General features: G+C 36.4%; 2 protein-coding genes across 2 annotated transcripts; one reads left to right on the top strand and one right to left on the bottom strand.

Moving 5' to 3' along the window:
- Positions 1–1,509: 1,509 nt before the first annotated feature.
- On the top strand, positions 1,510–4,764 carry LOC141589706 (F-box/LRR-repeat protein At4g14103-like). Its single transcript, XM_074410333.1, has 5 exons — positions 1,510–1,621; positions 3,121–3,764; positions 3,974–3,989; positions 4,039–4,133; positions 4,405–4,764. Exons 1-5 carry the CDS (start codon positions 1,510–1,512, stop codon positions 4,762–4,764), a joined length of 1,227 nt encoding a protein of 408 aa, XP_074266434.1.
- Positions 4,765–11,224: 6,460 nt separating this feature from the next.
- LOC141589705 (uncharacterized) lies at positions 11,225–12,772 on the bottom strand. The gene has a single exon (XM_074410332.1). The coding sequence runs from the start codon at positions 12,770–12,772 to the stop codon at positions 11,225–11,227; it is 1,548 nt and encodes a 515-aa protein (XP_074266433.1).
- Positions 12,773–15,569: the final 2,797 nt, after the last annotated feature.

The following is a 15,569-nucleotide window of genomic DNA, read 5'->3' as shown; positions in this document are numbered from 1 at the left end:
GTGAGCCTGAGGACGCGGGCCATTAGAGCGATTGAGGCGAACATATGGGGCAATGGTGACAGTAGGGTGCGTTTTCTTAAAGTTACGACAATTAAAGAAGACATGACCCTTGTAACCACAATATTGGCAGACAGTGGTGGTGATATCAGAGTTGGGAGTGGGAAGCAGGGAGGGTTGTTGTTGTTGTTGTTGTTGTTGTTGTGGTGGGCGAGGCTGATAACGGTTGTAATAGGGTGGGCGAGGGTTGGCTGCGAATGCCGTGGCTGAAAAAGCAGAGACAGGAAGAGGAGAGGTGGAGGTTGTTTGAGGGTTTTTGAGATCATGGTGGATAAGTTTTTCGTGAAGAGCGTCGAAGGTGATGGGTGTATCACGGGCTTCCACGGTTTCTTTGATGGCTCGATAATGAGTTGAGTCAAGGCCACGAAGGACTTTGGCGATGATGTCCTCCGGGTCCATGGGCTTACCTAATTGGGCAAGTTCTATGGTGCAAGTTTTGATTTGGTGCATATATTCAGTGACGGTTTGATCGGGTTTCTTGGTAATGTTTTCGAGGCGATTTTTAATTTGAAGGATGTGACCCCGAGAAGGGTTGGCAAAGGTCGAGGCAAGGGTCATCCAAGCCTCACGAGAAGACTTGGATTCAGTGACAAGAGGAGCGATGTTACTGTCAAGGGTTCCAACAAGCGAGGCAAGAAGAAGACGGTCTTGCCTAGCCCACGTGGAATAGGCTGGATTAGCGGTGGGTTTGTTGTCAACGACGGTGGTTTTGGGAGGGCATGGGTTTGAACCATCGAGATAGGAGAAGAGGTCAAGGCCTTTGAGGAAGGACCGTATTTGAAAGGACCATTAGGTGTAGTTTGTGGTGGTTAGGGTTTTGCATTGGTTAAGGTTAACGAAGATGATGGTGGAGTCGGCATTGGTAGGGACGATGAGAGCGTTGGATGCCATGAACGAGGATTGTGTAGGATCGAGGCGATTGATACCATATAAGATGAGAAAGTATATTGTATGTATTGATATTCACAAGAGCAATATACATGAGTTTATATACTAGATGTATATCCTAAACCTAGAGCTAGAAATATACATAAATTAGGAAAGACTAAACTAAAGAAAGATATACAAAGATCTTGTAGCTAAAACTAAGAGATACATATCAAAACCGTATAACAAGATTTATAGATTGCTTGAAGGAGAGGTAGCTTGAATAGTTTCCTTAACACTAATTTCATTTATTAGAACTTATATTAACTGGAGCTTGATTTTGTGTTGTATACGTTTTTATCGAATTTTGTGTTGTATACGTTTTTGTCAAATATTGCTGCTTGTCTTATTTTCTCATATTCATAGATTATGACTGAAATTTTGTTTTTGTATACGTTTTTTGTTTTCGTAAAGTTATTACATGTTTTTCTATTAAATCATTTGGCGGATGATATGGTAGAGGCCAACCAAGTTGCATATTATTCCAATTTTGAAGGTCAACAAACATTACGTGGCATTACTACAATGCGTGATTTCACTTTTTACGACCAATCTCAAACTAGCAAAACATCTACGGGCATGCCCACTTTAATGGACTCTAGCGGAAGAAATTGTGTTACAAGTTGCACATGGCAAGGTAATTTGTTAATTTTAACGTACCTAGTTTCGTTATTATGCCGGCATAATGTGTGCTTTGTGTATGCATTGTTACTTTGTTAGCCAATTAGGTTTGTTTTTTCAGAGTTGGGCAAAGGGCAAACCATAGATCACGAAGGGAGAATATTGTCAGTGCAAGAAGAACCAAGGAAGCACTTCATAATATTACTCCACTTTGACGAGTGTGAAATGCATTTTTTTGTCTTTCAGGATACATGTATTTTGGACAAGAAGGATTTATTTGATAATTATGTAGCTAACTGTCAACTTTTTTGTCAATGAATGTGAACATTCCGTTACTTTTAACCCTTGAGTCCCTTAACTGTACTATTTAAAAGTTGAGTCCCTTATCTGTAAAAAAACTCATAGTTGAGTCCCTTATCTTACCTATTACTCTTTTTTTTTTTTTACCAATTTAACAAATAAGTAAATAACCTCCATTTTTTTTACCAATTTGGTTGTTTTTCCCCTACCAAAGTCCAAAACTATTAAAAAAGCTCATTAAATCGAAGTCGAGCTAAGGTCAAGTTGGCCCGGTCTGATAAACCTAAGATCCACCTTTAAAATTAAACCTTATTTCAACTAGAGACTGACTATTTACCAACGGGGGTGCTATGGCGACACCGGGTGTTACCGACTATCGGTAACACCCTAATAAAATAATATATTTAAAGAATAAATAAATAGTTCATTTTTATTTATTAATTAACTATGCAAAGGTTAAAAACGGAAGTTGCGAATAAAAGTTGTTATTGTTGATTCAACCCAGACAACCATTTTCTTCTTCGCTATTTCGGATTCAAAGCATCACTTATTAGTAATCAATCCCCTCATGAGTACCGAAAAAAAAAAATCATACAACTTTAATTGTATGATTGATTACTAGATTCAATCTTTATGATTTTGCGTATAAATACAAAGCTTATTAGACGTGTAATCCACCATAATTCAATTCAATCTTGTTAATTTCATAGCAATGACGATCGATGATCTTACCGAAAAATTGTTGCGTTATACTTTATGCTGGCAATTCTTTGCAAATGAACAACCAGAAATACTGTTTTCTACATCAATAAGAGGAGCAAATCCCATATGTTTAACCTAATACTGTATTTGAATGCAACTCTTTCAATGGGATTTACTTTGTGCGTTGAATCTTTGATTACTCGGTTATTAATGCGACTCTTGCAAATTAGAATAGGTGTTTAACTTGCAAATGCATCGAGTGATAATTATGTTTTACCGGAGATGAATTGTCTCATTTTATCGTGCCTGTGTTTTTAGCGAACTTCATCTTAAAAGCAAGTTAAATTTCCATTTTTACCCTTTCTAATTAATCTATTTTTTTAAATGGAAAAGTTGAAATAATAGATAAACTTTACCAAAATACCCACGGTGTTACCGACTTTGAGTAACACCCGGTGGCGCTATGGCACTCCCCGTTGGTAAATAGTCAGTCTCTACATGGTTGTGATGCAGCGTGTTTCCCTCATCTCGAACCTTCTCGACTAAATGCCTGGCTCTCTTATCCGTTAGCTCTCCTTGGTCTTAAGGAGCTTGACCTCTCCTTTCATCTAAGGAATCCTTCTGATCATCGCCTTCCTCCTCAACTTTTCGTTTCCCAATCGTTAGAGGTGTTGAAGCTTGATTCCAATCTCCACCTCGATGCGGCTGAATTCTCCCATATTTCTCTACCTACACTGAAACTACTTCATCTCCATTCCTTTTTAATTGTTCAGGATGACTTGATTACTAAATTAGTTTCCTGTTGTCCTTCCTTTGAAGACCTCAGTGTTGCTTATTGTTTGTGGAATCAAGGAGATGGTCTGGCCATTAGTTCCCATTCTCTTAGGAGATTGGAATTAATTATTCTTAAATGTGATGAAATCAAAAACAGTGGACTTGTGCTTATTGATACCCCTTGTTTGCAGTATTTACAGTATGTTGACAATTTAGCATTTCGCTACTCTATCACAAATATGAATGATCTCGTCCAAGCTGACCTTGCTGTCGAGGCTTCTTTGCTGAATAACCCTGATCAGATTTCTCTTCAAGTCCAGCTTAGCCTTGTCCGAATGCTGTCTAACGTTCACCATTTATCTCTGCTTGATTGTTTTATCGAGGTTTGTCTCTTGGCCTCTTGCATGTTGTTTAGAGACATACTCCATCCCTTCTCATGCAATCACCTGAACTGAATGTTTATTTGAGAGGGATTTTGAATCCTCGCCGCCTAGCGGGGATTGGAGTAGGGAGTTTTCGCTCCAAATATTTCTTTCCCCTTTTTTTTTTTTTAATTTGTAATAATTTACTAATTGCCACTTTTCGATTGCAGACCATGTATTATGGAGGTGATTATAAAGATCAACTGCCTGTGTTTCATAATTTAAAAAACCTTAGAGTTGGGTTCAAATTCACAATATGCGAGATGGGATAACGTGCTGTTGGAGATTCTTACCTCCTCACCTAGCTTAGAAACGCTTATTTTCCCACAGGTTAGTGCATGTTACTGCAATATTTGTTTTGGCGCGAATTATACTTCTGTTCTGTTTTGCATTTTCTTTTATTTGTAGTCAGTAGTGTGCTAATATGATCATGAAGTGTGTTGTTATCTATATATCCTGCGTAGTTAACGACATGGATGCATCGTAATTTCTCCCTGCATCTTCATTGTTCAATATATAACGTCATGAGCTTTTGGTCATTTGGCTCTAATCTACTAAAAGAGAGTGACATGACATTAATGTTTTTTCGTGTTTATTTCAGGGATTCTTGGACTTTATTAACCCTAGGCGCGATACTACGAATCCAGAGTTAGTGGAGATAGCTGACTTGGAAGACCAAACTTGGAAAACAAGTAACGTAATCCGTCGATGTTTCCAGTATAGTCTCAAACGAATTGTGATAGAGAAGTATGTTGGGATAGCACGGGAGCTGAATATAATCAAATTTCTTTTGAGAAAGGCATCAGTTTTGCTTGAGTTAGTTGTATGTTTATCGCCCAAAGCATTTGGTCTTCCGAGTGATGAGCATATGTTATCTGAGAGCACATTGAAGGAATTACCAAGGGCTTCTTCATTCAGTTGTTCAGTTCGAGTGTTGCAACCTACAATTCCAGCCCATTGATATATATATATGGTAATGGTTTTCAAGCTGTAGGGTTCATGGAGTTATTGTTGTATTTAACCTCTATATTAGAGGACTGTATATGAAGTCACAATGTATCAATATCTCTGTATTTTTCTGGAAATAACAATCATTTTTTAGAACAATTTGGATATGGAAAATGTGTAACCCAGGAGACTGTAGACTATCAGACTAGCATGGCTGCATGGTGTTCTTTTGTTTAAAACACAATCATTTTGGGCCATTCTATACAAGGGGACCCAAATTAGAAAGTATAATTCGGATTAGATGATTTCTTTCATTTTCAGTTTTTCTATGTGGTACCCTCGTTTTTTTATTTTAATTTGGGTGCAAAATATAACCTGAGCTATTAATTTGGGTGTAATTTAAAAAAAAAAAAATGACGTGGGAGTAAATGTAAAAAAGTGGATTAAGCGTGGGTGTAATTGATAATTTACTCTATATTTATATATGCTTTAGTTGAACCCGATTTTGCGTTTAATCTCGCAGACTTGATAATGAGCACAATATTTTCAAACTCGGGTGAGCTTGAGATCGAGTCTTTGTTTCATAATAAGCATAAGCCATGTTCGCACTCCTGCTCAGATGAGCTCGTTATTAACCCTAAATTCGAACGATTTTTTGAAATAATGCTCAAAAATAAAATAATTGTCGAAATGGTGTCCACGTAGGCTCGGTATTTTCGAGCCTGTGTTAAGGTTAAAACACGCCATACGTACTAGCGTGTCTATGGGGTCAAACACGTCATACCCAATGGCGTGTCTCTTCAGTGCATTTTTCAACCAAAGTGCAATCCAGTAGCTGTGCTAAGTGATACAACCTAAACACGCCATTAGGAGTGGCGTGTCTTCCTAAGTAAACACGCCATTAGAGGTGGCGTGTTTCTTCAGTGTATTTTTCCAACCTAGATGCATGTGAGGTCTGGCAAAGTGGTGAAACAAAGACACGCCATTACGTATGGCGTGTTTATGGGAAGAGACACGCCAATACGTATGGCGTGTTTATTCAGTGTCTTTTTTTTTTTTACAAAGCTGTTCATTTTCACTTCGTCCACGTTTAGTTCCATTGTCAAAAGGCACAACCAAACTCAACAATGCAAATTGGACACAAACCATTGTCTATTGAAAATTAAAATAGAGTTTACACACCACATAGTTTAGCACAAGGGGTTTAAATTCTAAGTTTTCCAACTAAAATGTCTATTACACTAACCGTCTAAAGTGTCAAATACATTAACCGTCTAACTATTACATTAAGTTCTTCAAGTCTTCTTCTTCTTCTTCCCTCGAAAGCGAGTCCAAAACCCCTTCCCCTTTGTAGGCCCCGGGGCACCTTGTTCATTGACTTGTTCATTGATGGGTGACATGGAAGGATTAGAGCGTCTAGATCACCTAGTGTATTGAACCAAAGGGATATCATCGTCAATATCCATTGAGTTGAGTGACTCTTGAACCATAGGTGAACTTTCTTCCCTTGATTCTTCGTTTGGTTGAGGAAGATGAGAATAGCCTACATATTGAAGAGACTGAGAGGAGTAGTCCCGAATGTGCGACACCATGGAGCGGAAATGAGGAGGCACTTCAAGAGGCATTTGTTGAAACTCCTTATCACATGTATTATGGACATTGACAAAACCATGAGCCTAAAACAAAATACTCCCTCCAATTTCATTTATTGTTCCCCATTAATAGTTGTGTAAGAAATAAGGGAATCAATTTGGACCACACAATACACATGACCCCACATCAAATTAATTTTGGACCACACAAAGTTGTCCAAAAAAGGAAAGAGAAAACAATAAGAAAAATAGATGAAAAGGGAAAGAGGAACAATAAATGAAATTGGAGGGAGTAGATAGTATCACAAATCACATTTTATGAAATATTGGTTAAGTATTAAAAGACAATTATATTGAGTATACTTACAAGATATTGTGTGGCTCCAAATGGTGCTTCATAAGTAGCTTGTTGGGAGAAAAGGTTAATGGAAAGAATAGTGCGATTCCTGTACCAAACCATGTAAGGGTCGTAGTAGCTCGTTTCATTATCACCTTCTACACCACGATACCTAAAATCAGCCCTCCTAACCCACATTGATATGTATGGTTGATATCTTTCTATCCAATTCCGTGAAGGGGCACCCCTTTTGTCAACTTTGTGCAACTTAGGTTCGGTATCAATACTATATATTAATTCCAGAAACCAAGGGATTTCAATGTAATTAAATAAATCTATACAAATTAATTATACTATATAGTTAATTATGACGATGTGTGATGGATGTTGGAATATGTGTCTTCAACAATAGTGCGATCACATGTTTAAATCTCATATTAAGAATACGTGAGGGATGATTCATTATATAGTCAACTGATCATCATTAATCGGTAATGATTGGCTAACTAGAGTTTGACATTACTGTCGTTTGACGGTGGTGGTCAGTTGGTCCCTTAAGGTCACACCTAAAGGACAATTCCCTTAATAGACATATTGATTAATTGTATGACGATACAAGTTAATCAATTCCTTAAAATTGAACAATTCATTTGTGAGAGAGAATATTTATATCTTATTGTAATGGAATTAAATAAGATTTATTTTAGTAATTGAAATTCTTTATTACTAAAATTGTTTATTGTTTGTGAAACAATTAAGATAAGAATGAATGGTTAATTATAATTACAAGATGTTGTGAATTATAATTATATGACCCATTTTATTTATGTGATCAAGTATCACTAGTCAATTTGTTGTATGTAATTTAATTAATTTATAAAATGATATTTATTTGATAAATATGCATTAAATTAATTAATAACATGTAACATACTACATGTGACATATTGTGTGACAAATGACAAATTGATAAAATAAAATGGTAGTCCATTTTATATGATATGGACCGAAATATGGAGGGAGTAGTGATGAATTGTGGTTGTTTTATTTTATTTGATAAAATAGTTAATCATACCTACACTACAATTCTTACACGCCTACTCTTACATGTCTTACACAACCTATTTCTTGTGAAGACCAAAAGAAAAAAGGAAGATGCCCTTTTGGACAAACTCCAACCGGTCCTCCCTCCTCCTCTTAAGAGAATTTTGTTCTCTTATTGTTCATTTTCATTCACATTACATGCAAATTGCTCCTTATTCTCTCAAGCTCTCTCTAAAACAAGTTTTTAGAAAACAAGAATTTGTTCATCAATTCTAATATCAAAATAAGGTTACTAGTGTAGTAATAATAACAATATTAGAATACATTTTAAGGAACAATAATACACTAATCTAGTTAATTAGTATATTATTGTTAAGGGATTAGTCTTGGGTGCAATCAAAGGAGAATCTCTACATTGAGATTTTGGAGGATCATCCAACATATTAAGCTCAAGAACAAATAAGGAAGGTGATCTTATTTGTGCCCATTATTTCGAATCATCCTACAATGTAAGGGACATTGTTTTCCCTTATAAATCTCTTATTTTGTTATGCATGCACTAGATCTAAAGAATAAATAATTAAGAAGTTAATTAGTTCACTATTAGAGGAGTCTAATAAGAGGTATATGAAACTAACAATGGACCCGACCAAGGGACTTCAATGTAAATATTATATAGTTTTGGTTGAAGTATAAATTTAGAGAACACTATAATATGGTGATTTTCCTTAAAATAACATGCTCCACTTATGGTATTAATTAGTATAAAAATGTTAATTATTTAACATACACGAATATAATATAATATAATATAATATAATATAATATAATATAAGTATTTTATATTTTGGAAACTATTAAAGGGTAAATAAATCAATCTAGATTTCCAAAAAAATATAATATTCCATAATTCATTAGATTTGTAATTTAATTAGTAAATATCAATAATAATTGCTCTTAACCGTAAAAATAGCATGAGTAGTTAAACAAATAACAGTAACCGAAGAAGTAGTGAAGGTAGTGAACGTGTCACATAATTTGTTGATTAATTTTATATCCGGGGTCCGGGGAAGTGATAAACTAGCCCCTTAAGTTTGCATCAATGTGAGAATAACCCCCTTAAATTTATTTTGGTGTAAACAACCCCCATAACTTTGTAATAAAGTGAAATCAAGCCCCTTTCACTTTTCCGGTCAAAATCTCGCCGGATTGTTAATTTCTCACCAATATCTCACCAATATTACGTATAATTGCTCATAATTTAACACTGAGATTTTGATGCAACTTTTACAAAATTAAATTGTTACGTCCGTAAACAATTGGCTCGGGGAAAACAAGGAAACCTGAGATTGTTATCGCCTCTTTGAGAATAGAATGACATGACATCATTTAGTCTAAATCTCTGAATTATCTTCAACAATGGAACTCTCCTCGCTTACTTCTTTAAGAATAAATTTATTTATTTTGCAAAGTTGAGAAAAGGAAAAAAGAAGTGATAATGTTGGTGTTGAGTGTTCTGGGTGATACACAAGATGTCAGGGAGAGAGAAAGTCAGAGGTAGGAGTGGTATGACATATGAATTGTTGAATAACGTGCTAAAATAAGGCGTATAAATCTTGCGGATACATGCATTTGTATAAATATATAGAGTAGAAATGGTGAAAATTATACGTAATATGTACAACATATGAGATATTGGTGAGAAATTGGCAATTCGGCGAGATTTTGACCGGAAAAGTAGAATGGGGTTTGATTTCACTTTAGAGTAAAGTTATGGGGGCTATTTACACCAAAGTAAAGTTAAGGGGGTTATTCTCATATTGATGCAAACTTAAGGGGCTAATTTACCACTTACCCGGATTTACATCTCATCATAATTTCAAGATATAAATTGTAAATGTATGTGTTAATCAAATTTAGCGAAACAGATTTCATAGAAAATAAAATTTAAATGGTAAATAAAGGTAGCCCGGGCGTAGCCGGGCACCAAACCTAGTTAGAATCTAAAGGGATATCTTGTTTCCACCCAAATTGACGAGCTACTCTATTAGGAAAATGCCACTCAACAATGTCGAAACAAATCATATGTGACATCACTGCCCAATCATCGGAGTCATCATAACAAAACTCGGGCTAAAAAGATAAAACCTGTTGGGTGTAAGGTTGCCATATAAACTGATCATGTCGCATTGTATCGAAAGCATCCCTATACCCATGTAGTGTGGTAATGCCTTCCGGTCTCTTACGATTCACACTTAGCCACCTACGACCCAACGAGTCAATCCTTAGTTGATATTGAAAACCTAATGGGTTCGGTCCATGATGAGTAGCATTAACGGGTCCCGTGAGTGTAGGTCGACCAATTGTAATCCGCTCCCACGCCCACAATTGCACTTATTAAATCCACATTAAACTTCAAACCTACTATCCTATGAATAAAGAAAAATTGTGTGTCCCTAATGAAATCAACTACACGATCACTTACCATAAACCCCTTGTGCGAAACTATATGTGACCTACATCGGAGGGAACCAACGTCCACCCCTTCTAATATTGCCTTGCTCCTGTGAACCTCTTGTTGTGTGAGAAGTGCCGGGTTCACCGGGCCTGGTTGTTGACGTTGTTCCATTAGTCTTGTTCATTTGAAAGAGTTGAAGAGTTGTTAGTTTAGCATAGATAATAGAAATGTTTAATTAATAAAAAAAATAATGGAAAAAAATAAGGAGAAGTGTAAGTAGTAGAATACCCTTGTGAATTGTTAACTCTCATATTGCAAGTTTTTTTTATTGTGGCCTAAACCACGACACAAACTACATGACACCTTGTTCTTACTCTTCTCATCCATTTCATTAAGAAATCTTTTACTCTTCCGTCTTCCTTTTCCCCGTTTATTTAGCTCATCACACACTATTTTAGGCCCATTGTAAGGACCCCAATAAGCCTCATCTTTCAAAGGGTGAAATTTAGAAGCATATGAAGCCAAGTGTTCTCCAGTAGTGTAGGTGATGTCCACAAATTGGGTATCATTTAAGCCCTTCTTTTTACAAACGGCATGCATACACGTGTGAACAAGGATACTTGTATGTTTGAAATTTGTTACAAGTACATGTCCTCTTGGATAAATCAACGGTGTGCAAATGGTTACCATATGACATGGGTCGTGAACCTCTACGTGTTGTGACTTGGTACACCCCTCCAACATGGTCAAAAGCTACAACCTTATGGTATGCTCCTTTTTTGCAATTTTTCTCCAACAAGGTTGTGATCTTCGTACTATAATGAAGCCCTTTAATTAACCGTTTCCTTGCAAACTCAAGTCGCTCAACAAAGTACGCATTAACTCTAAAAAATACACACTTTACAAGTGCGGTTATGGGAAGAAAACGTACTCCTTTAAGCACATTATTAAATGCCTCCGCCAAGTTAGTAGTCAATATTCCATATCTATGTCCACCGTCATGACAAATTGATCACTTCTCTACTCCAATTTCAGCAACATATTATTGTGCCTCTCTATTCAACTCACCTAGACGATTAAATCCTATGTCAAACTTCTTGTTTTGAAAATGCATTGCCGTTGACCCAAACATTTCTTTAACTGCATTATTCCTAAATCTTGTGTTAACATTTGATGCCAAATGACGAATGCAAACTCTATGATAAGCATACGGCTCCTCCCACCCACTACCAACTTCACTCATTGCTTTCGTAATCCCCTTCTGTCTATCGGATATGACACACAACCCACTTCTTTTGGTGACAAAGACTCTTATGCAAGACATAAACCAAGGCCAACTATCGGTATTTTCGGCTTCAACAATAACAAAAGCAACTGGAAAAATTTGGTTATTGGCATCAATTGACATAGCTGTCAAAATAGTTCCCTTGAACTTTCCATATAAGTGAGTTCCATCAATGCTTAAAACTGGTCGACAATGTTCAAAGCCGTCAATACATGGTTTAAATGCCCAAAAAACACGCTTGAATGTTTGCACATTTGGGTTCGTTGTTGGTGTGGTATAAAATTGGACAATAGTGCCAGGATTAGATTCTTTTAAACCATGCATGAAACGAGGTAGCAACTCATATGATTTATCCCAATCTCCAAATATTTCCTCAATTACTCTTTGTTTTTCATTCCAAGCTTTGGTGTATGAAATTGTGTAACCATACTTATCTAAAATGTGAGTAACAACAGAGTTCACCTTATATCCCCAATCTCCCTCAACAAGGTTACGAATCTCATGACTAATGAATGCTCGTTTCAAATTAATGTGGTCTCGAGGAACCATGTCACAAACACAAGACTCGTCATGAGGACCTTTGTATGTGACAAAGGTAAAAGCTTTACAATGAAAGTCTTTTTGTGTAGCCCTTAATCGCCAATTGCATGGTGTAGGAGACCAGACACATTTGAAGGTAATAGTATTAGGCTTTGATTCGGCAACGTTGAAAAATTGATTTGCTTTAACACTATATGATGTCACCTCATCACTAAGTGAAGCTTTGTTTGGGAACACTTGTCCAACTGCAAACTCTTTCCCGTGTTCATGTCGAACCATATTCTCCCAAGTTTTCCAACTATTCAATTCATCCTCATCTAATTGATCAAGCTTATTAAACTCAACAATGGGAGCACTAGCAAAGATAAGATCATCATCGCCATCTTCTTCATTTGCCAACAAATTCTCATCAAGTACCAGTATTGCCAATTCCTCATCAATCTCATCACCTTGTAAGTTACCATCAAATTCTCCATCATTTACGTCATTAGTTTCAAGAGATACAAATTGAGCGACATCATCTAGCCTAATACTTGATGTAGGATTGACAATTTGACTAGTGGAAACTTCTACAAATATGTCCATTGAAGGAGCATGTGAATGACGAATACTTGCCCATAATACTTTAAAGGCTCCTTCATTATTAAGGGGTACAACTTTGAAACACCCGGAACTTGGAAATTTCATCATCACCCTCAATTGAGTACCCAAACTTTGAATGCCGATTCCCTTATATATCTCTTCAACTAATTCAAGATACGTCATCTTTGTACTAGCTAAAATAAGATACACATCCATTTTGCTCCAACACTTCTCCATCCCAATAACAAATTAGAGGAAAATCACAAATTTTCATTCTATACAAGAAAATTGAACAAATTTAGTATAAATCAACTAACTATAACCTAATTTCCCCCAAATACATAACTAAACAACAATTAACATGCATAAATCGTTCAACTTAATTAGGGTTTCGAAATTTGGGGGTTTTTTTTAGACATGCTTAAATTAACATATACTCCCTCCAATTTCCTATTATCTTCCCTCTTTATTTTTTCACACAAGTTTGACTATCTTCCCTCTTTCTTTTTTTGGTAAGTTTCCTTCATTTTTTATTAATTTATCTCCTAAAAAATCAACAACTCCCATTACTTTATCTATTCTTTATTCATTATTCATTCTTTATTATTTTCTCTCCCCTATAAATTTCACAATTTTACAATACTTTATTCTACTCTATTCCTTCTTTCTACCCCTTTCTTAATTTTTGTGCCCAAAAGAAACGGGAAGATAAAAGAAAATTGGAGGGAGTATAAGTTGTAGATCTAAGCACAAAACAACATAATTACTGTTGAGCTTGATATTTTACACCGCTTGTCGGGCTAGAATTCGACCTCATGACGTTCGTGCAAGTTCAACGTAGCGGTCCGAGTGCAAGGAGACAAAGCTAGAAGACTATATCAGGCGGACGGGGCATCATACTGAAAATGCGATCGGTACAACTCGGTCGAGGCCTTATTATAAGTCAAGACAAGACGGCGGGCATTGTCGTGGTACAAAGAAGACATCAGGCATTGTTAGGGTACAGCAGGCATTGTCAGGATTGCGTACAAAGCAGTTTAGCCTGACAGGCATTGGTACAGGCCAGGAGAGGTATGCGGGGATAAGGTGGACGACCAACATACAATATGGAGAAGATATTTACAAATATTGGATGCCAAGCAATTAGTCACATGTGAATAAGACTAAGTCTTCAAGTTGTTCCTACTTTGGTGGAAGACTAAGTCCACATCCTTTACTACATGAAGTAAAAATCTTAAACCCTAGCTAACTAATATGGTGGCAGCACTTAGAAGCAAGGGGCAGTCAACTACAATCAAGGGACTGATCCTATAAAAGAGGAGCTACTTCCTATTCACAAGGAGAAGACCGTTGACAAGATATAAGACTATAAATAAGAAGGGATGAAGCTCATTCAAGGGACATCTCATCCCACTCTCATCTACTCTACCTTAAGCAAATAATACAATTATTTAGCAATTACGACATTGTTCTTATATTACGCAAAATACATAATGAAATCCTCTCCTGGCTTGGTGCCCGTGGTTTTTTTCCCATTCAAGGGTTTTTCCACGTATAAATCATTGTGTCATGTCTCATTTTATTATTCTTTACTTTTATTATGTCTCTTTTTACTTTATAATCAACCCTGCAAAGGTACAACCACAAAACCATCATAATAGGATGATACTAGTTAACCTCACCATAATCTATCCTGGCCGGAATACCCTGGAATGCCTGACCGGATTCCAGGCTGCGTAAAATTCGGTTAAAACAATTGGCGCCCACCGTGGGGCAACTAGTTTATCATTCCTATACATTATTGACAATATCTCTTCTTCTCCACAACAAGTTTTGAGAGCCTTAAGAAAGATCGATACAAAAATTTCCATAACCCTATACTTCGAATGGACAAAGGTTGATTCCAAGAGAAATATTGTCAAGACAAGCTAGAAGCCCTTCCAATAACCATAAGTATAGCATTGCATAAGAGAATGTGGAGTTCAAGTGCAAATTTCTCACTAAAGAAATTCAAAGATAAGTCTTTCTCAAATCCAATACAAATTTCGCAAACTCTATGCAATATATCTTAAAATAATGGTACTTTGATCTTACTTCAACATTTCAATTTTATATTTTGTTTATTCTAATAATTTTATGTTCTTAGGAGATGCAACTTCGAACTTCAAAAATCTAAGCCTGGCTGGAAAACTTAGTCCTGACCGGAATATGCTTGAAAGTCAGCCCTGAACAGTATCGGTGCAGGACAGTCCAGTCTTATCAGGGGAGAAAGTTCTACCAGGAATTATTATGCAAGGCTATTAATCTATCACGATAGGCATGTCCTTCATTCCCTCTCTTGGCTGATGCCTGGTCGTCATATGCTAGCCTGGCTGGGATGCCCTAACCAGATATTTCCAAGCTGCACAAAAGCCTGGTCAGGATAAGGTTTTCATCCTGGCCCAACATGGGTGTTCAAATATTCCTGCACAGATAAGTCCTTATCCTTTCTATAAAATTTAAATATATATGTCATCGCAGTACAAATTCGAAAACAATTATAGATCAAATATTTTAAAAAACAAAAACAAAATAACCATCCTATATATGATATTCTTAGTCAGTTCTGATACACTACTGTTAGTCAAGCCTGACCTGACTCTTTTTGGAGAGAAAATTAGCCTGACCTTAGTGTTTTTGGACAAAAAATTAGCCTGGCCTGACTGTTTTTGGATAGAAAATCAGCCTGACCTGACTTTCTTGGACAGAAAATCAGCCTGACCTGACTGTTTTTGGAAAGAAAATTAGCCTGACCTGACTGTTTTTGGAGAGAAAATTAGCCTGACCTGACTGTTTTGGAAAGATAAATTGGCCTGGCCTGACCGTTAGTATTAATGGTTGACGATGCCTGGACAATTAAAGACACAATCTATCCTGACCAGCTAGTCAACATGGTTGTAATTGAATAATTTATGTGAATCATTTAGAAACTACTTGTGAC

This window comes from Silene latifolia, chromosome 7 (genome assembly GCF_048544455.1).
Source record: "Silene latifolia isolate original U9 population chromosome 7, ASM4854445v1, whole genome shotgun sequence".
Taxonomy (NCBI): domain Eukaryota; kingdom Viridiplantae; phylum Streptophyta; class Magnoliopsida; order Caryophyllales; family Caryophyllaceae; genus Silene; species Silene latifolia.
This window is presented reverse-complemented; position numbering and strand designations above follow the sequence as displayed.

Bases quoted from the DNA above. Each gene is read 5' to 3' on its own strand.
- LOC141589706 (XM_074410333.1), top strand. From the start codon at position 1,510: ATGCGTGATTTCACTTTTTACGACCAATCTCAAACTAGCAAAACATCT. The intron at 1,622-3,120 runs GTAATTTGTTAA...GTTGTGATGCAG, and splicing joins TACAAGTTGCACATGGCAAG to CGTGTTTCCCTCATCTCGAA. The intron at 4,134-4,404 runs GTTAGTGCATGT...TGTTTATTTCAG, and splicing joins AAACGCTTATTTTCCCACAG to GGATTCTTGGACTTTATTAA.
- LOC141589705 (XM_074410332.1), bottom strand. From the start codon at position 12,772: ATGACGTATCTTGAATTAGTTGAAGAGATATATAAGGGAATCGGCATT.